The sequence below is a fragment of the Rana temporaria genome, chromosome 4 (genome assembly GCF_905171775.1).
Source record: "Rana temporaria chromosome 4, aRanTem1.1, whole genome shotgun sequence".
Classification (NCBI taxonomy): Eukaryota; Metazoa; Chordata; class Amphibia; order Anura; family Ranidae; genus Rana; species Rana temporaria.
In genome coordinates this window covers 129685175-129713086 of record NC_053492.1, presented here as the reverse complement: position 1 = coordinate 129713086, position 27912 = coordinate 129685175, and the positions used below count along the sequence as shown (strand labels likewise).

General features: G+C 44.3%; 1 protein-coding gene across 1 annotated transcript; it reads left to right on the top strand.

Annotated features, from left to right (window-relative positions):
• The first annotated feature begins 777 nt into the window (after positions 1 to 777).
• FAM124B (family with sequence similarity 124 member B) lies at positions 778 to 27360 on the top strand. Its single transcript, XM_040349052.1, has 4 exons — positions 778 to 1099; positions 5863 to 6008; positions 14246 to 14971; positions 26675 to 27360. The coding sequence occupies exons 3-4, from the start codon at positions 14246 to 14248 to the stop codon at positions 27200 to 27202; spliced, it is 1254 nt and encodes a 417-aa protein (XP_040204986.1). The 5' UTR covers positions 778 to 1099; positions 5863 to 6008; the 3' UTR covers positions 27203 to 27360.
• The last annotated feature ends 552 nt before the right edge of the window (positions 27361 to 27912 follow it).

Genomic DNA, 27912 nt, shown 5'->3' with positions numbered 1-27912 from the left:
GAGTGGAGCGAGCATTGTGAGTGCGTGTCAGTGTGTGGCACAATATTGTGCTCATTGCGCATGCGCCATGTACAGGTGATTCACAGCTGTGTTGAGCTTCGGCTATTTTCAGAAGTCCGCTGCACCTGCGGCAGGTCAGAGCGGGCAAAATCCGCCGAGGGACAATTCTCGGCAGGACACAGGCATCCTGTAGTGGGTGGGGCCTGCTGAGTCCTTCCAAAAACACTGCTCTCTGCACAGGATACCCTATTAGATTGTAAGCTCTTGTAAACAGGGCCCTCTTAATCCTCTTGTATTTTATTGTATTATAACTGTATTGTCTCCCTTTTATATTGTAAAGCGCTCTGTAAACTGCTGGCACTATATAAATCCTGTATAATAATAATAATGATGATGCCATTACTTTTACAGGGTAATTTATTTTGATTTTGAAAAGGTATTTAGTGTTCACCAAGTGAGTTTATATACAGCATTTGTGTATATTAAGGACTATAAAGACATGCTGGTTGGTTAATGGGTTAAATTGGCCCTAGTATATGTATGAATGTGTGTTAGGGACCTTAGGTTGTAAACTCCTTGAGAATAGGGACTGATGTGAATGTACAATGTATATGTAAAGCGCTGCGTAAATTGACGCTATATAAGTACCTGAAATAATAACATATTAAAATGAGTTGTTTTCCTGCACGTTCAGCTTTAATATAATTGCTGACTGAAAAAAAAAAGTTTTTGTATATTAAAAAAAAGTACAAATTTTATTGAAAAAAAATCTTGGCAAATGTGAAAGAATGTGTGTGACAAACAATGTATTTTCCTGAAGAAATATGTACGTTTTCTTTGTAATGCAGTTGCTGATTATTACTTTTGTGCTATTAAATGTCCTTTTATAGTGTAGCACAGCAAGGGGTGAGAAGGCTGTGGTGGTTTGTGTCATAAATTACTGTGACAATAGACATTAAGGCTGGCTTTATGATGCAGAAGGGTGGTCTTTATCCCAGAATAAGCACACAAGAGGAAAGGTTGGGACTGTTCCTGTTCCAGTCTGAGAAGACAGAAGGTTTGCATAGTTGATCAGCAAGAACACGATAACCCACAGCAGGTCAGTGATGATTTGTGCTGCATTCTTATATCATGAGAGATCATAATTATCCCTAATGCTGAGGACAGGCATGTAAACTCAGTCTAAATCTTACTATACTTACTAAGATTTAGAAACCTGTGGCTATTAGGGAACCCTGAAACCTATAGGTTTAACAACTGAAATGTACCAATGCGGTGGGAATGTGTCATTCTATGCTACTTAGAAATATTGTGGTAGTTTTTAGGGTACAAATTACAGCAAAAGGTAACCAAAGGAGACAAAATCACACAAAAGCAAGCTGGTGAACTGGGGATGTTTATTATTTCCTCCATTGTTCTCTGCTTATACCATATATAATAAATATAATTTACTATTTTATAATAAATATAATAATATCAGCAAATGTAGTTCAGAGCCTATAGAAAATGTACCTGACAAGCAGTGAACACACTCTGCTGTATTTGTTAACATATGGCAAGAAAGCTAGAGTCTTCTTTCAATCCACAGCCAAAAAGTCTTTGCAAGTCACCGAATGACACAAATTAGCTTTGATAGTTATCCATCTTCATAACTCCAAATAAATCAAATGGTCTATATATATATATATATATATATATATATATATATATATATATATATATATATATATATGTATATATATATATATATATATATATATATATATATAATGTGTGTGTGTGTGTGTATATATATATATATATACAAATTATTATATATAATCTTTTTTTTGTATTTATTATTCTAACATTAAACTGATGCATTTACCTAATAATTTCCTATACTTATACATAACTCTTTCCTCTGGGCGTATTTTTACAATTTGAGACACTTTTGGCTCGGGAGATAAGCTTCTATTTGTATTGGTTTGTAGCGGGAAACATGATGGCAGAAATGTTATATGCTTCTGATTTGACACTTACATTTTACACCTATCCTAACAAGATACCAAAAAAGTATCTTGTTAGGCTAGGCTCACATCTGTGTGGGTGGTGTCGCACACATACCAGCAGCTGCAAAAACCCACACAGAGAAATACAGGACCCGGGGGCAGGTGCAATTAATTCTACCAGCACTCTGCCCGTACTGGAGATTGCAACAGTACAGGGAACCTCGGTTCCCATTTAATTTGCTATTTTAAGAATAGTGCAGGGCACAGCAAGCCTATTCAAATGAATGGGCTCTTATGCCCACGCAAACGCACAGGTGTGAGCCTAGCCTTACAGGACAAGTATTCTAAGAATATTACATAGACCAGGGTTTCCCAGAACCCTCAAAACCGGGTACCTCCCAATAAGTACCAAATGTGGCATTTAAACCTTTAAAGGGTAACTCCCTTTAAAGGGTAACTCCACTTTCATGAAAAAAAAAAAAAATCGCAAATAAAAAAATAATATAGCGTGTACAATTGTGATACAAGTCATATTGTATTTGAATGTTATTAAAAGTTACCTTTCCAATCTACAGTTGTTGTAAATGTCTGTAAATTCAATATGGCTACATGGAGTTGTTCTGTACACAGAATGTGTACTGACCACCCCCCAGAAACATAATTTCCTGCTTGTGTGATTGGCTCACCAATTTTCCCAGAAGTCTGCCTAAGATGCAAGTCAGAGTTCAGGCATCCCCTGCAACAAAAATGTAATTTTTGGGGAGATATTTCCAATAGGAACACGTCTAAAGGGATGCAGGCCCAGCAGCTTTCCTCATTGGTGCTCTGCAGCTGTCACAGCTGACTGATAATTATGAAACCACTCCCATTATACTCACTCTTCCCAGAGTCACAGACAAGCAAACATGGATTTCTTCAGAATAACAAAAGGTAGGAATCTGCAACAATTCTTGTTATAATCCTTGCAATGTACATAGATCACCCAGGGGGGGATGTTTTTTTCTCAACAAAAGTGGAGTTACGCTTTAAGTTAATTCTAACTAGTTAAAGGGCAAGTTCACCTTTACAGAAAAATCTGCAATGTGAACTTACCCAGGGCCCCCTCCTCACCCCCTTGTCTCACTGACCTGGATCATGGCAATCCCCCGTTCTGTGCCCCGGTATATCAGCACCAGGAGTCAAGGCTTGGAAATCCCCCTCAGGATCCACGCATCGTCTTCCCAGCTGACAGGACGATCTATGTGGCTTCTGATTGGTTGGCGCCACCCATGTGATGGCGCTGACCAATTAGAATGCTCCAAAACATCCCTCCTGATGGGGTAAGATTTGGAGATTCAGCTGCAGGGATTTCTAAGCCCCAGACTCCTGACACGGATATACTGGGGCTCAAAACGGGAGATTGCCACGATCCAGGTCAGCGGGACTGGGGGGGAATGAGGAGGAGGTCCTGTGTAAGTTCACCTTACATATGTTTCTGTAAAAGGTGAACTTACCCTTTAATTCCAGCAATTTTTCCATTAAAAAATAATCAGGGATTGTTGGTTCACATACATTGCAATGCATGTTCAATCTGGCCACCTGAGTCAAAGTAATCCCTACCTGGCCAGTCCATACTCTACACTGAAAAATACAGTGTATTTTAGTGGACATACACTGCCGATATGAGACAGACGCAGCTGGAGGGGAGCAACAGACTCATGTCCAGTCATTGGGCTGCACTATTTAATAGAAATGGAGTCTGTGCTCAAATCCAAATAGTTTACATGTATATAACAGTGTGCAAAGGGTTCCTTCAGAATTCCTGATGAATACCAGGGTTTTATCCTAGACCCAAAAAACTTTTAAGGGTTTTCTTGTTGATGTAGTCAGGCCCAATTAAATCTACTGCACTGTGAGTCCTCTACCTCAAAGATTACAGGATTTGGATTGTGGCATCTGCTGCAGCATCTTTAATCCTTTCCTTGTACATCCTCATTTAAATGATGTGCTATATGTGAACTGGACTCATGTGTGAACACCCTGAAAAGGTGTTCGTTCCACCAAAATGATTCAATCAACAATATCCCATGGAGAATAGGCTCACTAAGAAATGAAGTATGCCTGTAGTGGATTCAGCTGTATACTAGCTCAACCAGACCCTTGCAGTTTTGGTTGAAGAGGTTCTCATGTTTAAGGATGCTTAGGACCAGGGCTTTTTTTCAGCGGGAACGCGGGGGGGGGGGGGGTCATGCAGTTCCGGCACCTCCATCGCTGAACGTATTAATGGCAAGGGGTGTTTAGGTGTGCTTGAAGGTCTATTGATGCTGGCTACTGGAGGAACTATTGTTGCTGTGGGGGGTTCAATAGCTGCTGGGAGGGATCTAGTGTTGAGAGAGTGGTCTATTGTTGGCTGCTGGAGGATCTATTGTTTCTGGGGTAGGGGGGTTTAATTGCTGCTGGGAGGAAGTGGTCTTTTGTTCAGGGTCTGTTGATGCTGGCTGCTGAAGAATCTATTATTGCCGGTGGGGGTCTGCTAATGCTGGGGTAGATTTATAGTTGCTTGTTGTGGGGGAGTCTATTGTTGCAGGGGCAAACTATTGTTGAAAGGGGGGTGTATTGTCTCTGGCTGCAGGGGATATATTTTACAGCTTATCATTAACAAATTCCATATAAATTACTTGGTACCGCAAAATCATACTGGGAGGTGGCTAGGGGGAGGAATCAAGGGAGGGTGCTCGGAGGTGGGTAAGGGGGCTGAGACAAGAAGGGACTTGAAAGGAGGAGTTCCTGCACCTATTCTCTGAGAAAAAAAAGCCCTGCTTAGGACAAAAATCTTGAGGCCTTCTTTAAAGTGGATGTAAACCCTCACATATACCCAGTGAAGTGAACAGCTCCATATGATACACAGAGATTAAACAAATCTCCCTATATCATTTTTTACATCCATATGTGCTGTCTTCAGCTTTAAATACTGTTTAGAAAGTTCAGATCATGGTAGGAAATTTTGGGCATACAGCCAAGATAGCTCATTAGAGGAAAAGGCACACAACCCCTCTCCACATAGGCTGAGACTCTCAGAGGTGTTTTGTAACAGGACCAGCTGCCTGCTAATCTATTTATAGCAACCTCCCACGACACAAATGTCAGGCTGATTTTATCTGATGTGTCTGAGAATTTGTCAGGAGTTATCAGGCTGATAACAGAGGAACGGGTCAGGAGAAAGCTATAAGACTTTTGAAGAGAGATAACAAAACACGGTAGATATATGTGCCCAGCTCAAATTTCATGAATTGGGTTTACATCCACTTTAAAGCCTCTTTTGCTCTGGTGGGGGGAGCCTTACAAGAAGGTATTGTGGCTGTAGAAGTGTCAAAGCCTCAAAATTTTGAGAGATAAGACCCCCTGCACAGGGAAACTGAAACTTACAGGTATCTGGAGGATTTTCTTTGTGCCTTAGTTTGTTGGTATATGTTCCAATGGACTCCATTCAGCAGCTGTATGATAAAGAAAATGGTAATTTTACATTTACCAGTAAAATCCTTTTCTTGGGGTACACCAAAGGACACGGGGATCCCTCTCCTTCTTACGGTTTTCATTTTTTGGCACAAAACTGAATATATACCTAGCAGGAAGGGGTTATGTCTGGGTGGGGACTTCTGTCTTTTTTCTGATGCTGCCCAATCACCTGGAGGTGGTAGCATAATAAAATCCCATTGTAATTAATATGTCCTGTGGTGTATTCCAAGAAAAAGATTTTATATATAAACCAAAAACCATTATTCATAACTGTCCTAACACAATTCAAAACAGGGAAACAGGGATTTAGAAGTAACATTGACAACACTCAAAAAATGTAATGCTTAATTGGATACATGTGTTTTTTTTTTTCCAGGCCAGGTGAAATTACTTTGCTTATTAAGCATCCAGAGATAACCAACAACTGATAGCACACTACAGAGAACAAAGGAAATAATAAAATCATGGAGGGAAAAGAAAGATGCATAGACATGCAGTATTTGCTATATTAAATCAAGAAAGGTAAGTGCCATTTTTGAAGATATTACTATAACTACTATTAATACCATCATTTTATAAGTATATGGATGGCCTATAATGATATAAAAGCAAATGTAGATTTTATGAATATATAGGGCCGGATTCAGGAACGATTTACGCCGACGTATCTTTTTATACGCTGCGTAAGTTCTAGTAAGCGCCGTCGTATCTATGCGCCGTATTCTTAAAACCAGATACGTCTGAATTCTGGGTCCATCCGACCGACGTAAGTCTCCAACGCCGTCGTATCTTGGGTGCATATTTACGCTGGCTGCTAGGGGCGCTTCCGTTGAATATGTAAATGACCTAGATACGCCGATTCACGAACGTACTTGCGCCCGTCGCAGTAAGCTACGCCGTTTACGTAAGGTGTACGTCCGGCGTAAAGTTATCCCACCTAAAGCAGGGGTAAGTCATGTTAAGGTATGGGTGCGGGAACAGCGTCGTATTTTACGTTGTTTACGTAAGTCGTACGTGAATGGGCTGGGCGTAGGTTACGTTCACGTCGTACGCATTGAGCCGTCGTATCTTAGGGAGGATATGCGACGTGATTATGAGCATGCGCCATTCGTACGGCCATTAATTTACATGGGGTCACGATTCATTTTAATACAACACGCCCACTACCTGCCTACTTTGAATTAGGCGGGCTTACGCCAGCCTATTTACGTTACGCTGGCGTAAATATGGGAGCAATTGCTTTGTGAATACTCAGCTTGCCTCTCAATGTTACGTCGGCTTAGCGCATATGAGATGTGCTACGCCCGCTCAACGATACGCCAAGCTACCTGAATCTGGCCCATAATGTTTAACAAATCCCACCACCGAAAGAAATGTGAAAGGGGTTGTAAAGGTACAATTTTTTTCCCTAAATAGCTTCCTTTACCTTAGTGCAGTCCTCCTTCACTTACCTCATCCTTCCATTTTGCTTTTAAATGTCCTTATTTCTTCTGAGAAATCCTCACTTCCTGTTCTTCTGTCTGTAACTCCACACAGTAATGGAAGGCTTTCTCCCTGGTGTGGTGTGTTGTGCTCGCCCCCTCCCTTGGACTACAGGATAGTTAGGACACCCACTAAGACACAGCTACTTTCTCTATCTGCAATGTAGAGAGCGTCCTGACTCTCCTGTAGTCCAAGGGAGGGGGCGATCACGACACTCCACACCAGGGAGAAAGCCTCACATTACTGTGTGGACTTACAGACAGAAGAACAGGAAGTGAGGATTTCTCAGAAGAAATAAGGACATTTAAAAGCAAAATGGAAGGATGAGGTAAGTGAAGGTGGACTGCACTAAGGTAAAGGAAGCCATTTATGAAAAAAAAATTGTACCTTTACAACCCCTTGAAAGTTTGAACATATTGGGCCAATTTCTTATGATATTAAACACTAATAATTGCTCAGGACCTTCTTCCCTTCTCTGTTAACTGAGGCTGTGGACTTTCTACCACTGCAAGACCTTCTCTCCCACCATGACTCCCCCCTCCCCTTCAGTACCTACATTGCAGATAGGAAAAAGATGCTGCAGAGACCCTTTTTTTCCAATTGGTGACATGTATTTAGCGGTTTGCTATAGAGGCAGCCACAGAAGAGAAGGAGTCAAGTTTGCCGGTGAATAGGAGGTTGAAGGGCTGCTCTGTGCAATACAATTGCAATTGCTCAGAGCAAGTAAATATAACATCTTTATTTTATTAAAAAAGTTGAGCCTTTACAATCAATTTAAGCTGGCAGCTGCACAGCGAGGCTCATTTATCAAAGAATTGCCCATAAAAAGTTAGTATGTTTGGTTGATGTGAGGCAATGCACACAGTTCTTATGGATAGAAAAGGGGAATCTGATAAATAAAACTAATATAGGTGTGCCACATCCCAAGAAAAGTACCAAAAAGGAGGAAACCCCTAGGGTGGGACTTTAAGAGCACTACCACACAAAGTATAAAAATTACAAAAAGAATTTATTGAAAAACCACATAATGTTATAAATAAACGTGGATACAGTATATCTAGGAGATTTCAATAGAGGACATGATAGGCCAACGCGTTTCGGAAAAAGTATTTTCCTTCATCAGGGTTATAACAGCAAATTGCATATCTATAAGAAATGCATAGTAATCAATAGATAGTTTGTACATCAGTATACATTTTACAGCTAATCATTATCTATAGTACATATGACCCCTCCGGGTGCTTTATCACGTACATCCTTCTTATTTGCAATTATATATGGGTATCCGCAAGATTAAAAGAGAAGTTGACACCACAACGCAGGTCCCCTCATGCACTCATCCATTGCGTTCTTATGGAAGACATTTGATAAGCTAACAAAACAAAATGTATTTCCCAGCACACTTACCAGCTACCCAACAAAAGAAGCTTCCAGGTATACCTCCCCTTTATCTAGTGCTGGGAAATACATTTTGTTTTGTTGGATCTTTGCAAAATCCTCCCTATATGCACCTTACTGTAAAAGTTAGGTATACATTGAGGTAGTTGCTATTTATGTTTAGCTTGCTGGAACTGATGAAGGGAATTACTGCATACCTTCAGCTGCCACTGTGCTTTGCTGGGCTTCTGGTGTGTCCCTTCACCCAAAAATGGAACTTCCACTTTACCCCCCCCCCTCCGGTGTCACATTTGGCACCTTTCAGGGAGGAGGGGGGTGCAGATACCTGTCTAAGACAGGTATTCGCACACACACTTCCTGGCATAGACACCCTAGTCACGTCCCTTCCCCCCCCCCCCTGTCTCCTGGGAAACACACAGGTCCAGTGTGACCAGTGAGGGCGTGCCGCGCTACTCGCGCATGCGCAGTAGGGAACCGGGCAGTGAAGCCTCAACGTTTCACTTCCGGATTCCCTCACTGAGGATGGTGGTGGGGGCAGCCGAGAGACGAACGATTGCTCAGCCTCGGCTGTCGACTTTGCAGGCGCAATGGACAGGTAAGTGTCCATTTTTTTAAAGCCAGCAGCTGCAGTATTTGTAGCTGCTGGCTTTTAAAAAAAATAAATAATTCAGGTGGACCTCCGCTTTAAGGAGGAATGTCTGCCTCTAAGCATACCCTCCTTTAATGTATCCATTGCTATATATGCTGCAATATGGAGACTTTCAAAGACTTAGGACAGCACTATACTAAAGGTCCTGGCAGGGGCCCTAAAACTCCTGTTTTTAATGTAAATTGTTAGACCTTTTTTATTTATTTCTATATTTTTTTACTTGCTGGCTAGCTGGTAAATGAGCTGGGAGCTAAATTTTTTGTTTGTACAGTACAAAGTTATAAATTTGGGCGGTGCCATTTTTGTTCAGGTAAATGAATGCCACGGATGTTATCAAGAAGATATATATATATATATATATATATATATATATATATATATATATATATATATATATAGCTCTATAGCATATCTATTAGTCAGTTTTATCACTCTCTAGCTGACTAATTGGATTAAAATGTCTTTTAACCTCTGGGGCTTATTTCATAATCTAATGAAAATCACAATTATGTCTCATCACCTAAAGTAATCAAGTTGAAGTTTTAAGACTGTAGTTCTGACCTACGGGTTATGGACCTATGCCCTATGGGTTAATAGATACTATTGCCCTTTTTCAGCTTCTTAGACCAAGCCCTATAGGTTTGAACAGAATCAGACAGTTCAGTCTGTAAATATTTACAGGGAGCAAAAGTACAATGAAAGGAAGCAGCGCCTTTCCTGATCATGTGAAATCTGTGCAGAACGAGAACTTTTCCAGTCTTAATCAGAACATGGACAACATGGCATGATGTAATCATCATACCACACATAATTGTGTCTTTAAAGGGGAGTTCCACCCACAATTTCACTTTTTAAATATAAATACCCCTGTAATACACAAGCTTAAAGTCTAGTAAAGTTAGTCTGTAAACTAAGGTCCGTTTTGTTAGGTTGTTAGAGCATTTAGTTAGTTTATAATCTAGAAATTGACCGTGGCCATCTTAAGTGTGGGCATCATGAAGCCAGACTGTATGACTTCCTGGATTTCAGCCTTGCAGATCTCGCACATGCTCAGTGCTGCACAAGCAATGTAATAGGTTTTAGTCAGGTTTCCATAGCAACGGGAGTGTCAGAGGAAGTTGCCGCCCCTTCTCTATGCAAATAGGCTATTTGCAAGGACTACTGGGATACATGATGCCTATCCCAGAAACCTTTGCGAATAGCCATGTGACTTAATAGCCTAGGCTAATAAGGAGGAGGAAGTAATGAAGGACTACAAAATAAAGGTATTTACAAGCAACAAAATAAATAAATATTGTCCATTCTGAACACTATGAGATTAGGGCATGCAGCACAGACAAACATAAAAAAATGGGTGGAACTCCACTTTAACAAAATGTATACATTAACCAATATTAATTTCTAAGTCAGAGTATGGTATGGTGCATTACCATTGAGTTATTTTTTAGATATACAGAATGTGTAAAATAGATCAATGTGGCTAAAATAATGTTACCAACAGTGAGATATCATCCATGGGTGCAATGTATGCAGTGCACACAGACCCCAAGGGAGAGCTTCACACATTGCACAACATGGGGAGCCGCTGGTTCCTTGTCTTTCTTATCTGGGCAAGGAAGCTGGCTAGAGGATGTAAACCCACTCTCATCCTTTCTAAACTACTGCCATAGTGCTGATCTATTAGGATATAGATGCCTCCTGCATGTATCCTTACCTGTCAAATGTTTCCCTTCTGTCTGTTATAAGAACTAAAAAAATGTAGATTCTGTGGGTGGATCTGTTGTCTGGAGCTCTGTGGGTGGAGTCGTGATGTCAGTAGACTCCCCGCCCACCTTTACACTCCCCTTGTCAACATGCATTTTCTTTAGTGTATTGCTTACACTAAATTCTGCTATGATCACTAACATCCAGTCAAAATCCAAAAAAGTAACCACATGACTTCAGGAAAGGAGTGGGGGTGGGAATAAAAAAAAAAAATACCTGTCTCCAGGCTAGTGCATGAGATATGTAAATAACATGTCACTCACAGCAAGGGGGCGGAACGGACTAAGGTTTTTCTCTGTAAGTCCGTTTTATTTCACTGAACAATAAGAGGATTGCTCAGAGCTGGATTAAAGCGGGAGTTCACCCAAAAAAAAAATTTAACATTAGATTTAGGCTAATTAAGGGGAGCAGAAACGGGTATTTTTTATTTTTTTAAATCAATGCCGTACTTACCGTTTTAGAGATCGATGTTCTCCCGCCGCTTCCGGGTATGATCTTCGGGACTGGGCGTTCCTATTTGATTGACAGCCTTCCGACGGTCGCATACAGCGCGTCACCAGGTGCTGAAAGAAGCCGAACGTCGGTGCGGCTCTATACTGCGCCTGCGCACCGACGTTCGGCTACTTTCGGAAACTTGTGGCGCGCTGGATGCGACCGTCGGAAGCCTGTCAATCAAATAGGAATGCCCAGTCCCGCAGCCCATACCCGGAAGCGGCGGGAGAACATCTATCTCTACAACGGTAAGTACGGCATTGATTTTAAAGAAAATACCCGTTTCTGCTCCCCTTAATTAGCCTAAATCTAATGTTAAAAATGTATATTTTGGGTGAACCTCCACTTTAACTCTGTGTGGCAAGACTGGGCACAGATGATAGGAAATCCTATACTCTACATTGTGACATAAAAAATAAATAAAAAATTTGCGTTTACATCCACTTTAACTCCCTGCCTGTTAATGGTGGAGCTGAACCCACAGCTGCTGGCTGCATAACATCACTTATACTAATCTCTGACCTCTGCATTACTACCTACTGATCACTGATCTCTGCATCCCTTACTACTGATCACTGCATCCCTTACTACTGATCACTGCTTCCCTTACTACTGATCACTGACTTCTGCTTTCCTTACTACTGATCACTGATCTCTGCTTTCCTTACTACTGATCACTGATCTCTGCTTTCCTTACTACTGATCACTGATCTCTGCTTCCCTTACTACTGATCACTGATCTCTGCTTCCCTTCCTACTGATCTCTGAGGTCTACATCACTACCTACTGATCTCCAAGATCTGCATCACTACCTACTGTTATCTGACAACTGTGCCACTTCCTCCTAATCACTGACCTCTGTCACTTCCTACTGATCTCTGAACTCTGCCTTATTTCCTACTGATCTCTGACCTCTTCATTACTTACTACTGCTTTCTGACCTCGGAATCACTTCTGATTCCTGTTTTCTGCGTCACTTACTACTGATCTCTGAATTCTGCCCCACTTATTACTGATCTCTGACCTCTGTGTCACTTCCTGCTGATCTCCGAATTTTGCTTCACTTACTTTTGATCCCTAACCTCTGCATCACTTCCTACTGATCTCTAAATTCTGCATCACCTACTACTAATCCCTGACCTCATCATCTTTTCCTACTGATTTCTGAACTCTGCGTCACTTACTTTTGATCCCTAACTAACCTCTGCCTCACTACCTACTGATATTTGAACTCTGCGTCGCTTACTACTGAACCCTGTTTCCCTTTTAGCCACAACTAATATTTAGCACAAAACTTACCCCTTTATTGCTGTGGCACACTGCATGTGCCGCACTTTATTTTTCTTACTCAGAAGGGTCAAACATATGATCCTCTACACAGGCCCACTGCTTGCATTAAATGCCCCTGGATACCTATTAGAGCTTGTTCACACCCTGTCTGTTGCGCTGCACTGATCTGCATAGAATAACACAGGCTCACTGCCAAGACATATTTTCTTGCTCACAACGCTGCCTTGAGGTGTATTGTTGTGTGCTGCATAAAACACTGATGCCAGAAGGGTATTTAGAGCTGTGCATGCACGACTCGTGTACATTCACAAAAAAACATTGCTTGCAGTCAGCTAAAACATTGTTTTGGAGAAGAGTCATACAGGTGTTGATTTACTAAAGCTAAATAGGCTCTGTTTTGTGAGGGAATTTTCCCTCAGCATAGAGAAAATTCACTTTGCGAACAAAACCAGATCACATGCAAGGAAACATTTAAAAAATATATTTTTTTCTTGCATGTGACTGTATAATGGTAGTCGGCAGAGCTTCGCCTCATTTACTAAGTTCAGGGGAAAAAAATACCCTTGCAAAATATACTGCCTGTTTGCCTTTTGTAAACCAACCCACAGAGTTTCTTCTGCAATAAAAATCTGCTTGCCAGCAAAGTTTTGTAAGCCAGAGTTCAGCTCCACTTTAAAGGAATAGCAGTACCTTACCATCAGTGGCGGCTGGTGCTCAAAATTTTTAGGGGGGCGCAAACAAATGAAAAAAAAAAAAGACAATTGCAGCCTCACTGTGCCCATCAAAGGCAGCCTCTGTGCCCATCAAATGCAGCTACTGTGCCATGCCATCAATTGTCGCCACTGTGCCATCAATTGTCACCACTGTGCCCATCAATTATCACCACTGTGCCATGCCAAACGCAGCCACTGTGCCATCAAACGCAGCCACTGTGCCATGCCATCAATTGTCGCCACTGTGCCCACATCAATTGTCGCCACTGTGCCCACATCAATTGTCGCCACTGTGCCCACATCAATTGTCGCCACTGTGCCCACATCAATTGTCCCCACATCAATTGTCCCCACATCAATTGTCCCCACTGTGCCCTGTAAAATGCTGCCAGTCAGATTGCCCCCCCCCCCCCGCCTGGCACTTACCTTTCTGGGGTTCGCCATCATCCTTCCACGGTCCCTCGATGTCTTCTGCCGCCCTCGATGACGCTTTAGCCAATCAGGTTACTGATAACCAGAATCAGTGAACCTGATTGGCTGAGACAGCCGTCAGTCTTATCCAAGGGATGTAGCCCACTACGTTCCGAGGATAAGACATCCGGGAGCTGAAGGGCTGTACTGTGAAAGCTGGTTCTGATAGGCACTTCCGCACAGCCAACCAGCTGTCCTTATTCAGATAATCGGCGCCCAATGTCCGGTTATCTGAATAGGCTGGCCACAATAACATACACTCATGCAATGCATGAGTGTATGTTATTTGCGCGGCGCTGCAAAAAGAATTTTTAAAAGCCTTAAAGGGCCCGTTTTATTTCTCGTTTTTTTTTATGACTACAGGAGGGGGGGGGGGGGCGCCCCCCTATGGACAGGCCGCCACTGCTTACCATCTTTTTAAATGAACAGGCCCAATGTTATTGTATCTTGAATGTTCTGATAATCAGTTTCATACAAGTGTTTTTTTTAGTTTTTTTTAGATGGATGCCCAACAAGCTGCCCTGCCTGTCACCATTCACTTGCTTGTCAGTAAAGGTGATTTTGCAATATTCCACCAAGCAATTGACCGACTATTGCAAGACCTTTATGTAGATACTCCTTTCTTCTTGGTTTCCGAACAAGGTGCTCCAGTGCCAAGATATGAGTATCGGAAGAGAAGGGTTGAATTTCCTGGGATCTCTGTGACACTTTTCCTCCGTGAAGACCTTAACGAAGAAAGGATCTCTCTACTGCAAAGCTTCTTCCAGCTACCACCATGGGATCACGTCAATACAGAGCTTAACCTTGGAAAATCCTGTTTATTCAGTCAAAATTGCGATTTTTACTGTCTGGATGTGCATACGCCAGTTTGGGGAATACGCCGGGTACACTATGGCGCCGAGATCCTGAGAGTTACCCTGTACTGTAGTTGTGATAACTATGAGGATGCAGTGCGGCTTTATGAAACAATCCTGGGTGTGGAGGCAACCACCCAGAAGTTTGGATTTTGCTTTTTTGTTTTACGTTCCACCAAGCACATATCCATACAACTCTCACTAAAGCAGTTGCCCCCAGGGGTATCTGTGCAAGTGAAAGATGCCTGTGCTCTTCAATTTACTATACAAGAAATAGGACAACTCGTTCCTTTGTTGCCCTACCCGTGTGTGCCAATTAGTGACACGCGATGGCAAACCCAAGATCATGATGGCAACAGAATCTTACTCTTGGTAATTAACTCTCCACCGGCTTTATAAATCTCCTATACACACACACACACACACACACACACACACACACACACACACACACCATTTATCCTGTGTACTCCCCTTCCCCCTCAGCCCAACAACTCACTGCCTGGATAAATCAAAGTAGAGCCAGAGCGAAAATGTGGCCAGCCTCCTTCTGAAGTTATTGACAAGCCAGGATTCATGGGAACAACACAGGCCAGTGTTTGTTGGTTTGCCTGCAGACACACACTACAGTATATTGTAAAAAGTATTGGAACACCTGCCTTTACACACACATGAACTTTAATGGCATCCCAGTCTTAGTCCGTAGGGTTAAATATTGAGTTGGCCTACCCCTTTTAGCTATAACAGCTTCAACTCTTCTGGGAAGGCAGTCCACAACGTTTGGGAGTGTGTCTATGGGAATGTTTGACCATTCTTCCAGAAGCGCATTTGTGAGTTCAGGCTCTGTTGTTGGGTGAGAGCCTGGTTCGCAGTCTCTGCTCCAATTCATTCCAAAGGTGTTTTACTGGGTTGAGGTCAGTCAAGTGTCTCCAAACCAAACTTGCTGATCCATGTCTTTATGGACCTTGATTTGTGCACTGGTGCGCAGTCATGTTGGAACAGGAAGGGGCCATCCCCAAACTGTTCCCACAAAGTTGGGAGCATGAAACAGTCCAAAATTGTTGGTATGCTGACACCTTAAGAGTTCCCTTTACTGGAACCCATGAAAAACAACCCCACACCTTAACCCCCCTCCACCAAATGATTTGGACCACTGCACAAAGCAAGGTCCATAAAGCTAGCGAGTTTGGGGTGAAGGAACTGGAAGAATGGTCAAACATTCCCATAGACATACTACTAAACCTTGTGGACAACCTTCCCAGAAGAGTTAAAGCGGTTATAGCTGCAAAGGGTGGGCCAACCCAATATTGAACCCTATGGACTATTGATGAATCTTTCTTCCTTCTTTGGTTCTAGATAGCAGGGGAGTAGCCAGATGGTCAAGGGTTTGCATTTAAAAAATGTACCGGACAGCCTACATGCTTTAAAGAACAGATTGTTTTGTTATGTAATTGGATGAAACTAAGCCACATGTATCAGTGCTGTAATATTGAAAAAACAATGTGTTAGTGCATGCCAGTTATCTTGCATTACGATAGGCAGCCCATTTAGAACGAAATGCATTTCCCATGATCCTCACAGAAGCTTCTTTTTGTGGGTGGCTTTGTGGACATAGTGGACAATGTTTTGGCCAGCCTGATGAAGGTAAATATATATCCTGTAATATCTTGTTGGGTGAGAAACGTTGTGTCCAGGTGTTAATGGTTTCTGACACTTCCTGATGTGCCCCATAACTGTAGCTTTCTTCCGCGGGCTTGTACATCCACTACTGATGTAGGGGATGCTGTGTAGTGAGGTAGGGGCTGGTGGAAGGAACCACAGTGTAGAGTAGGGAAGTGGGTATTCAACACTTGTGTATACAAGTATAGGAAATCAGCAGCCAGAGATCGGCAACACTGAAACTTAAGACATGTCCTGCCTCAAAGGTAAATATACAACATCCTCTTTTACAGGCTGGGGTTACTTTCATTTCCTCCGGTTAGTGATAGGGCCACTTAAAAGGAGGCATCAATACTTTTTATAGTAAAATTGTACATTTTAACAAAAGTACAGCCCGCCAAAAAAATTGCACAAGCCTCCAACAAAACAAGAAATTAAATTGACAATGTTGTCAAAACCAGATAAGAAAGCAGCTGCAGACACCCACACAGACCACACATCCACCACACATTCATCCAATCCGATGGTTAAATCGAAGAGACACTAGTGCAAGTTGCTGCAGATGGAGTATGATGTAGTTTTAACCACAGTTTGCCAATCTTTGACAAAGGTAGTGCAGGGCCAGACGAGATGTGGAGTATATAAGGGATGGATGGACTGAATCCACTGAAACAGGGTAAATCAGTAGTGCATTTGCATAGTACAGGTAAAGACTGAATGGGGTCTGCCCACAGATGTACTGAATTGTAGCCAAACCGCTAACCTGGCTGTGTAAAGCTGAACTGTGAGCGGGTGGACGGGTGCAGATAGGAGCGGTATCAGGACACGTACTTACCGAGACCGAGATGCTGCGGACGGCTCACCTTTGCGGACTGGCGCTAACCTTCCTCTGAGGGTGGAAACAGAGAGAGGGAAGCACCAGAAGGCACCGGCACCGGAGGGTAGCTGGGTAGTAGCCGAGGTGAAGATCACAAGTGTGGGATCCGGAATCCACAGGATACGTTAGAAGCCGGAAGCCAATGCGAAGTCAATCAGGAGCAGGAATAAGGAAGTCCAAGAAGCAAGCCAGGTTCAGGGAATGGAGACAGCAGCAAGTCTGAGATTCAAGCCGGGATCAGGGTTCACAGAGAGAAGCGGGTCCAAAGTCCAGAGCCGGGGTCAGGGGTAAGAGAAGGCAGCAATCCGATAAACAAGCCGAGGTCAGGTATGTAGTCAAGCAATCAGGTAATCCAGGTCAAGAGGTTAGTTCAAGGGATAAAGCACATACAGGAACTGATGACAAACCAGCAACCAGCAAAGGGGAAGGGGCTGGCTTAAATAGGCCGCACTGGCCACTGATTGGTCCACAGGAGTACAGCCACTGATTGGTCCACAGGAGTACAGGTTCAGGACCAGGTTCCAACGGACAGCACACAGAATAGCACTGAGCAGTGGCTCAGAGACAAAAGAGCTGGACCTTCAATGGAGAGATCCTGGGTTCGATTCCACCCAGGACCAACTGGGGAAAGAGACCGTGGAAGGTCTGCGCCCTGACAGTGCCCCCCCCCTAGGGGCGGACTCTGGACGCCCAAACTGTCCATTAACTCAGGATGTTCGCGTTGAAAGGACCGAATCAACCGAGGGGCATGAATGTTTCTGGAAGGCTCCCATGAACTGTCCTCCGGGGGATAGCCCTTCCATTTAATTAAGTATTGGAGTTGTCTCCCTCTTTTCCTGCAGTTAAGGATAGCTTCCACTTCAAACTCTCTTTCTCCTTCAACCTCTATTGGTGGAGGTGGAGGCTCCGCTCTCCCTTGGAAAGGATCCGGGACCAGGGGTTTAAGAAGTGAGGCATGAAATACGGGGTGAATCCGGTAAGAATCAGGTAAGGCCAGTTCAAAGGCTACAGGATTAATCTTGCGTTTAATCTCGAAAGGACCAATGAATTTCGGGCCCAATTTTTGTGAAGGAACAGGTAATTTTAGATTAGAGGCGGACAGCCAGACTTTCTCTCCCACCCCAAAAGTGGGACAGTCCCTTCTACCTTTGTCATAAAATTTCTTAAAGTCCTCCTGAGCCCGCTGCATCACCTCTTGTAAGTTTGAGAAATTCTGTTGAATGGATACTAACCGTTCTTGGACGGCTGGAACAGAAGCTTCGGGAATGGAGTCCGGTAAGAAGGGAGGATGGAAGCCATAATTTGCCCAAAACGGTGTTTGATTTGTGGAGGCATGAATGGAGTTGTTATATGCAAATTCTGCAGATACTAATAGTGAACGCCAGTCATTCTGGGAGACTGAGCAGAAACAACGGAGGTACTGCTCCAAGGTCTGGTTAGTTCTTTCCGTTTGGCCGTTGCTTTGCGGATGATAGGCCGAGGACAGACAAATCTTCACTTCCAGGGACTTACACAGTTCCCTCCAGAACTTGGATGTGAACTGTGTACCCCTATCGGATACGATACTCTTAGGGACTCCGTGAAGTCTAACGACCTCTTTAAAAAAAATGTTTGCCGTATCGGAAGCTGAGGGCGTGCCAACCATGGGCAAAAAATGTGCCATTTTTGACAACCGGTCAACCACGACTAGAATCGTGGTGAACCCTTCAGAGGGTGGTAGGTCAACGATAAAGTCCATTGAGATGTCTGCCCATGGACGTTCCGGAATGGGCAGTGGCTTGAGAAGACCCCAGGCCCTGGTGTTAGGACCCTTGTTGCGTTGGCAACGGACACAGGAGGCCACATACGTTTTGCAGTCACGCCGCCACTTAGGCCACCAGAAGGATCGAGCAATTAGTTCGGAGGTCTTACGTGTTCCAAAATGGCCTGCCATCTTGAGGTCATGGAAGGTACCCAGGAGTAGCTGTCTTACTTCCCTTGGCACGAAGATCTTATCTCGAGACCACCACAAATCTTCCCGTTTTACAAGTGAAGAGGTTTCCGGATCTGTACATTGGCGAGATGCCAATTTAAGAGAATTGAGGAAGTCTGATTGAGCGATCAGAAAAAAGTTTTGAGGGTTCAGGATAGTGCTGGGTTCTGAAATATTAGGTGTTTCCGGGAACATTCTTGAAAGAGCATCGGCTTTACCGTTCTTTGAACCGGGTCTATAGGTTATGTGGAAGTTAAACCGCGTGAAAAAGAGGGCCCAGCGAGCCTGCCTGGGTCTTAGACGCTTAGCGGAATGCAAATACTCTAAGTTTTTGTGGTCTGTAAAAATTATGATAGGGTGAGTAGCTCCTTCCAGTAAGTACCGCCATTACTCCAATGCGAATTTGATAGCAAGCAACTCCCTATCCCCAACATCATAGTTCTTTTCCGGCGGAGTAAGTTTCCGGGAGGCGTAAGCAACTGGGTGCAAGAGGGATTTTGGTCCCTGTCTCTGAGATAAAACAGCACCAGTGGCGGACTCTGAAGCGTCAACTTCCAGGATGAATGGGAGTGTTGGATCTGGGTGATGTAAAACGGGTGCCGAAGAGAATACTGACTTAAGTTTAATGAAGGCTTCCTGAGCTTCCCGTGACCAATGGAACCGATTCCCTTGACCTGTAAGCTTGGTGATGGGGGAGACAATGGAGGAGAACCCCACAATGAACCTTCTATAGAAATTGGCGAAGCCAATAAAACGTTGGACACCTTTTCTATCTGTAGGAGCCGGCCATTCCTGAATTGCCTTGACCTTTTGGGGGTCCATGGCAACCCCATCAGTGGATATAAGGAAACCTAGGAATTGTATTGAAGTCTTCTCGAACTCACATTTCTCTGCTTTGAGATATAATTTGTGTTGTCTGAGGATCATAAGTACTCTTTTAACGTGGTTCCGGTGTAATTCTAGCGTAGCTGAAAAGATTAAGATGTCATCTAGGTAGACAACAAGGAAGTCGTCCAGGTACTGACGAAAGATGTCATTGACTAAATGTTGGAAAGTGGCCGGGGCGTTACAAAGCCCGAAAGGCATCACTAAGTATTCGAAATGTCCGAATCTAGATCTGAACGCTGTCTTCCACTCGTCCCCTTCCCTGATCCGGACAAGATTGTAAGCTCCTCTGAGGTCGAGTTTTGAGAAGATGCGGGCCGAGCGGAAACGCTGGAACAGCTCTGGGATGAGTGGTAAGGGATACCGGTTTTTAATGGTGACCTTATTGAGCTCCCTATAGTCTATACAAGGTCGGAGTGAGCCATCCTTCTTCTCGACGAAGAAAATCCCAGCCCCAGCGGGAGAAGAGGAGGGGCGAATAAATTTTTTCTCTAAATTCTCGTCGATGTAGGCCTTGAGGGCCTTTAATTCAGTTTCTGAAAGGGGAAAAATACGGCCGAAGGGAATCTCAGAGCCTGGCAGGAGATCGATAGGGCAGTCATACGGCCGATGTGGGGGTAAACAATCTGCTTGTTGTTTATCAAAAACGTCTTTGTACCCCAAGTAGGCAGGAGGGACGTGTAGAAGGTTTTCCGGTGGGCTAATGAGGGTGGAGCAAGAATCAGGAGGAGGTAGCAGGCAATGCTGAAGGCAAAAAGAAGACGTGAAACTGATGTCTCTGGTGAGCCAATTGATACATGGTTGATGGAGCTGAAGCCAAGGGAGTCCCAGGATGATGGGGAACATGGGAGATGGGATGAGGTCCAACCGAAGATGTTCTTGATGGCCAAGATCAGAGATGACGTGCAGGGGAAGTGTTTCATGTGTAACCAATCCAGAACGGGGAAGTGACCCATCCGCTAGGTGGACTTGAAGGTGAGTATCTTTAGTGCGGTGAGGGATGCGCAGCTTTTGGGCCAGGGCCAAGTCCAGGAAGCTGCTGCATGCTCCCGAGTCAATGATCGCCGGCAGGCGGGTTGCCTCTTCCGGAAGCTGCAGGGAAAGGAAAAGCACAACGTAAGTCTGTGATAGATGCGAGACATGGTAATTGAGGGTTGGTGCAGGTTTCAACTTACAGGGTCTCACCGGACAGGTGCGCAAAAAGTGACCGTCCCCACCGCAATAAAGGCAAAGGTTGGCTCGACGCCTGCGTAGTCTTTCTTCCGGAGTGAGGGGCGGACGTACTAAGCCAAGCTGCATAGGCTCTGGATCAGGTAATGAAGAAGTTGGTGAAACCGAAGGAGGTGTGGGCACCGAAGGCAGACGTGGCGGAGCCCAGCTGAGACGGTTGGACTGGAAACGTTCAGAACGCCTCTCTCGTAGGCGTCGGTCCAACTGGGTGGCGGACTGGATCAGACCCTCCAGCGTAGCAGGGGTTTCAGAACGTGCCAGTTCATCTTTTAGGGCTTCGGAGAGACCCTGGCGATATTGGTACTTTAGGGCCAACTCGTTCCACCCAGTATCGGCCGACCACTTCCTGAACTCGGCGGTGTAATCCTCCACTGGGCGGTTACCCTGGTTCAGATTATGGAGGGTGGATTCAGCAGTGGATGAACGCAGGGGATCGTCATAGAGCTTGGCCATGTGAATAAAAAACTCGTCAATAGTGTCCAAAGCGGGACTCCTCTGCTCCATTAGACCATGGGCCCAGGCCTGGGGTTCATCCGAGAGGAGGGAGATGACAAATCCCACTTTCACCGCCTCAGAGCAAAAAGTCCTGGGCTGTAAACCAAAATAAAGGGTGCAGGCGTTTTTGAAAGCTCTGAACTTCCTACGGTCACCCGAGAAGCGTTCAGGAATGGGTACTCGGGGTTCCGGGTTCGTGGTCATAACTGCTGGGGTTAATGCGGCCTGAGGAGCGGGAAGTCCAGTAAGAGGGGCTGCAGGTACAGCAGATGGCCCAGGTGGGATGGCAAGTTGTTGTAGGCGGCCATCCATCTGGAGATAGCCTTCTTGAAGTTTTTGCACAGCGTCCGTCAAGGCGGAGACCTGCTGGCACAAGGTCTCAAAAGGTGAGCGCGCCCGGTCGGTCTCAGACATCTGGCTGGTTTGTACTATCAGGACACGTACTTACCGAGACCGAGATGCTGCGGACGGCTCACCTTTGCGGACTGGCGCTAACCTTCCTCTGAGGGTGGAAACAGAGAGAGGGAAGCACCAGAAGGCACCGGCACCGGAGGGTAGCTGGGTAGTAGCCGAGGTGAAGATCACAAGTGTGGGATCCGGAATCCACAGGATACGTTAGAAGCCGGAAGCCAATGCGAAGTCAATCAGGAGCAGGAATAAGGAAGTCCAAGAAGCAAGCCAGGTTCAGGGAATGGAGACAGCAGCAAGTCTGAGATTCAAGCCGGGATCAGGGTTCACAGAGAGAAGCGGGTCCAAAGTCCAGAGCCGGGGTCAGGGGTAAGAGAAGGCAGCAATCCGATAAACAAGCCGAGGTCAGGTATGTAGTCAAGCAATCAGGTAATCCAGGTCAAGAGGTTAGTTCAAGGGATAAAGCACATACAGGAACTGATGACAAACCAGCAACCAGCAAAGGGGAAGGGGCTGGCTTAAATAGGCCGCACTGGCCACTGATTGGTCCACAGGAGTACAGCCACTGATTGGTCCACAGGAGTACAGGTTCAGGACCAGGTTCCAACGGACAGCACACAGAATAGCACTGAGCAGTGGCTCAGAGACAAAAGAGCTGGACCTTCAATGGAGAGATCCTGGGTTCGATTCCACCCAGGACCAACTGGGGAAAGAGACCGTGGAAGGTCTGCGCCCTGACAAGCGGTGTGGGTGCAGTATCTTGCTAGAAGGCCTGCTACACGTGGGTGAGTTGGTGTCCTGTGGACAGTATACACAAAGTAAGTCAGTGCGATCTCACCACTCCCCAGCCATGCTGAAGGCTCCTAATGCCTTATGGACAGAATCAACATGGAGGTAGTCCACCAGAGCACTCTGCTTTCGTTGCTGTTCTGTGTGTACAGTGTCGTTTCACAGGTAGATAACGTGGGTTTAGGAATCTACAGGTTCTGGTCTAGGAATGGGCGTCACATTTAGCACCGTGTCCTTTCTCTTCTGATGTCCATTGCTAGACCAGACCCTGAAGACTCCCACGTTATCGACCTGTGTGCAGTGTCTGTCCACACGGGGCGGCAACAAGAAGAGTGCTCTGGTGAACTACCTTCAAGTGCATTATGTCCATGAGGCATTAGGAGCCTTCAGCGCGACTGGGCAGTGGCAGGATCGCACTGACTTAATTTCTGTATACTGCCCATAGGACACTGACTCACCCACATGTAGCTGGCCTCCTAGCAAGATACTGCATGCACACCGTTCCTATTTGCACCTGTCCACCCACTCACAGTCAAAGGAGAAGTCCAGCTTGAGTTTTTTAGGCTGGGCTTCTCAGGGTCACAGGAGTGCAATTCGTTTTGCACTCCTTTGACCGTTTTCATTGGAGAGTGGTCTGAAGTCCGCTCTCCGCTGACGTCACTGCCAACAGTCAGGTCAGCGCGCCATCACGACTTCCAAGTTGGGATCCGCCAGCTTCCCTGATTGATAGCAAGGCGCTGAGACAGCCTTTCCCCGCCCCTCCACTGCTCGGAGCTCCAATGAGCATGGAGAAGCAGAGAGGAAAGACGCTGACTGACAGTCAGCATCTTTCCTCTCGGGGATCTGTGAGAACCGAGCCATCGGCGATGTTCGGTGGCTCAGTTCTCAGTGCAGGGATGGCGGGGAACAGATGGAGCATCGGTCTGATGCTCCATCCACCGAGGTAAGTATGAATCTAAATTTTTTTTTAACCCATACTTCTCTTTCAAGCGTTACACAGCCATGTTAGCTGTAAGGCTACCATTCAGTACATCTGTACGCAGACCCCATTCAGCTTTTACCTGTACCTATGGCTGTACCATGAAAATGCACCACTGGTTGACTCTGTTTCAGCGCATTCTTTCATATATCCATCCCTTATATATGCCATATCACGTCTGGCCCTGCACTACCTTTGAAGTCATAGACTGGCCAACTGGTAAAAACAACATCATACGCCATCTTCAGCCACTTGCACTAGTGCCGTTTGGATTCAGCTATTGGATTGGATGAGTGTGTGGTGGATGTCTGCAGCTGCTTTTTTGTCTGGTTTTGACAATGTTGTAATTTTACCGTATTATGTCAGAGGTTTTTGCAATTTTTCATGTTCTATTTTTTTATCAAATATACTTTAATAAAGTTATATACAATTGACCGATTGACCCATAGATGCATATGTACGGCATGTGGGCATTAAAGCTGACCCTTTTTGGAATTTGTTGGCACAGATATGCCTTACATGGGCAGCAATAGGTTAAAGAAGCTTGTTGCCTGGCTGTTATTCTAATTCTCTAGCTTTAATATATGGAAAATCACTGACTCAAAACAAAAATGCAGAAAGTGAAGCCAGAACCCCTAGACAGCATCTACTTCCCATTCTGAGGCCAAAAGATCAGCATGACAAACAAGCATCTACCGTTTTTCAGAAGGAGATCCACATGGGCAGCCTGGGTATTTACCTAATATGAAACTTTTTTAAGTGTTATCACCCTTATTCAGTAGCTACTAAAAAAAAAGTTGATATGAAGTGAAAAGTGCTGTACATGTTAACCACTTGCCGACCAGCCGTCGTTTTACGGCGGCAGGTCGGCTCCCCTGCGCGAGAGCACATAATATAACGTCGGCTCTCGCGCAGGCCACTAGGCTCGGTCCCCCGTGCACATGCGCGGCAGGTGCGATCGCCACCGGGCACCCGCGATTGCTCATTACAGAGCGGGGACCGGGAGCTGTGTGTGTAAACACACAGCTCCCGGTCCTGTCAGGAAGAGAAATGCTGATCTTCTGTTTATACAATGTATGAACAGAAGATCAGTCATTTCCCCTAGTGAGGCCACCTCCCCTACAGTTAGAACACACCCAGGGAACATACTTAAATCCTTCCCTGCCCCCTAGTGTTAACCCCTTTGCTGCCAGTGGCATTTTTATAGTAATCCAATGCATTTTTATAGCACTGATTGCTATAAAAATGCCAATGGTCCCAGAAATGTGTCAAAAGTGTCCGCCATAATGTCGCAGTACCGAAAAAAAATCGCTGATCGCCGCTATTACTAGTAAACCAAAAAAAAATATTAGATCACGGAGCTTCTCCGCCCTGAACGCCAGCTGGCGGCGCATGTTTTTACTGCAACTAAATTGACCATAGCAAGGGCCTGGAAGACCCCGGTCCTCAGCTTCGAAGCAGTTAAAAACTGCATTAATGATATTATGGTTAATGAGAAACTTACTGCTGTGTTAGCGGATACCCACGATAAATTCCTCCGGGTATGGCAACCCTGGGTGGCCTACAACCACCCTTCACGATTTGACCCAACGCTGCTTTCTCTTTGATGAGCCTCTGTTCCCCCCGTCCCGTGGACCCTTTTCTTTCTTTCTTTCTTTCTTTCTTTCTTTCTTTCTTTCTTTCTTCTATTTTATTTTCTTCTTATTTTTCCTTTTTTCTCTCTTTCTCTCTTTCTCTTTAATGCTATTTGTTCATGCTACTTTTCTAGCTGGTTCTCTTTCTCCACATCCTCCCTTTCTTTGTTCTTTGTGGCTTGGGCCCACGGGCTTGGTCCTGTTGGTCCTGGACACATGATGCATTGTTTATTTTACATTTTGGATAATGCTATCCTCTGCTATGTGCCTGTTTGAAATTTGTTTTATTCTTTTTTTTTTTTTTCTTTTTGTAATGTTGTGTATCGAATAGCCATATCGCTTTTAAGTTATACATTTACTCCGGTGTGTTAACCGGTATGTTACCTAAACCAGCATTAGGTTGATTTAGCAGGCTACTTGAGATTGGGACATTTTATTGCTGGTCTTCTGGATTCGCCTCTGAATTCCTAGGTGCTGGGTCAATCTCAGGTCTACGGACTAACTTTTCTGAAGCCTCCAGTTCTTTATATGATAGCTCATGGTGTGTCCACCACTGCTTTTTCTTTTGTATTTTTTTTTCTGTTGATGTGTTTTTTTTAAATAAAACTCTTTGTACAAAAAAAGAAAAAAATATTAATAAAAATGCCATAAAAATACCCCCTATTTTGGAAACGCTATAACTTTTGCGCAAACCAATCAATAAACGCTTATTGCGATTTTTACGAAAAATATGTAGAAGAATACGTATCGGCCTAAACTGAGGAAAATTTTTTTTTTATATATTTTTGGGGGATATTTATTATAGCAAAAAATATTCATTTTTTTCAAAATTGTCGCTTTATTTTTGTTTATAGCACAAAAACTAAAAACCGCAGAGGTGATCAAATACCACCAAAAGAAAGCTCTATTTGTGGGAAAAAAAGGACGCCAATTTTGTTTGTGAGCCACGTCGCACGACCGCGCAATTGTCAGTTAAAGTGACGCAGTGCCGAATTGCAAAAAGTGCTCTGGTCTTTGACCAGCAATATGGTCCGGGGGTTAAGTGGTTAATAGGAAATGAGGCAATTCGATTTTAATTCATGGTTATATATACAGTAAGTAATGTGTTAATTGTAGAACTGTATTTCACATAATTTTTTGTAAATAGGTCGCTGATAACAGCTGGGTGGCACCAGGTGATGCTTTTCATCCCCAATCAAATGCTTTCACTGCTCAATCATTATCATTGGCTAAACCAACCAAAGGCACACAGGAAGAGAAGCAAACTGGGCTTACAAAAGCGAAAGACTTAAAACCTTTTCAAGTATCTTGCACAGCTTTCGATCAAAAAGAAACTGGCCACATAGTCAACAGGGGCTGTAGAGCCATTCTACGACCAGAGGAGACTGAGACAAACGTAGACACAGGACACAGAGTTCACAATGTGAGACATCAGACATTCTCTGTTTACAGACTGTCCAGGGATCCACAGAATATTCCACTTTGTGAACATAAACTCTTTGCTGCAGGTTTCAAAGATGCTAAATATTTAGCCTCAACAGAGGGGGACTCCAAATTCCCTCCGGCTGTCACGGAGAACAAAGGAGTTTACATCAGCAACAAGATACTTCACTCGAGGAGATCTCATGGATGCCATAGCAATGGCAAGCAGCTTAGAGAGGAATTTTTTATTTGATATTAGCTAGCTGTGTTATCCATCTTACGCCGCAGGAGTGAAAACCATTAACACAACAGACATATTGACATTTGAACATTTGTTAAAAGAATTAGCAATTACACATGTTAATGGAATAAAATTGCTTTGTTAAAGGGTCCATGAAAAGGTTGTTACGATGTGTATGTATTTATTTGTGTTTAATGCATTCAAATGTATTGTAGGTTTGTTTACGAAGGCAATGCAAGGGGTACATACAGGAACTTAAAAGAACCATATACATGTACAGTATTACTAAACCATTTGTTAGATAATCTTAAAATGTTATGAAAAAATATTTGAAGGGAGATGAATATATATCTTAATTGTACAATACAGGACACAGGCTTGGCATTTACAGACCCTGGGCTATAGGCTGGGACCCTCAGGCGATTAGACACTGACAAGGCTTTGCTGGGCACTTCCCCTGGTCATCCCTCTATACCGCTACCTCACTCCATGAGCTCTCAGTATTGTCTCAAGACAGGGTTTCTCAACCAGGGGTTCCCTGAGAAATACCCAGGGGTTTCTGTCAGTCACAGGCAGCCTACGGGTAGATCAGGTACCTGCTTGGCCAACACATGCAGAGTAGCAAGTGAAGTGGCTATAATTAGACCTCTCGTGGCACATTGCTTCCCGCTGGCCCCTCTTCTCTTCCTATTCACCCCAGGTTCTTCTTGTGACATAACCTG

Coding starts and splice junctions, on each gene's coding strand:
- FAM124B (XM_040349052.1), top strand. CDS start 14,246: ATGGATGCCCAACAAGCTGCCCTGCCTGTCACCATTCACTTGCTTGTC. Junction 14,972..26,674: donor GCAACAGAATCTTACTCTTG/GTAATTAACTCT, acceptor TTTTGTAAATAG/GTCGCTGATAACAGCTGGGT.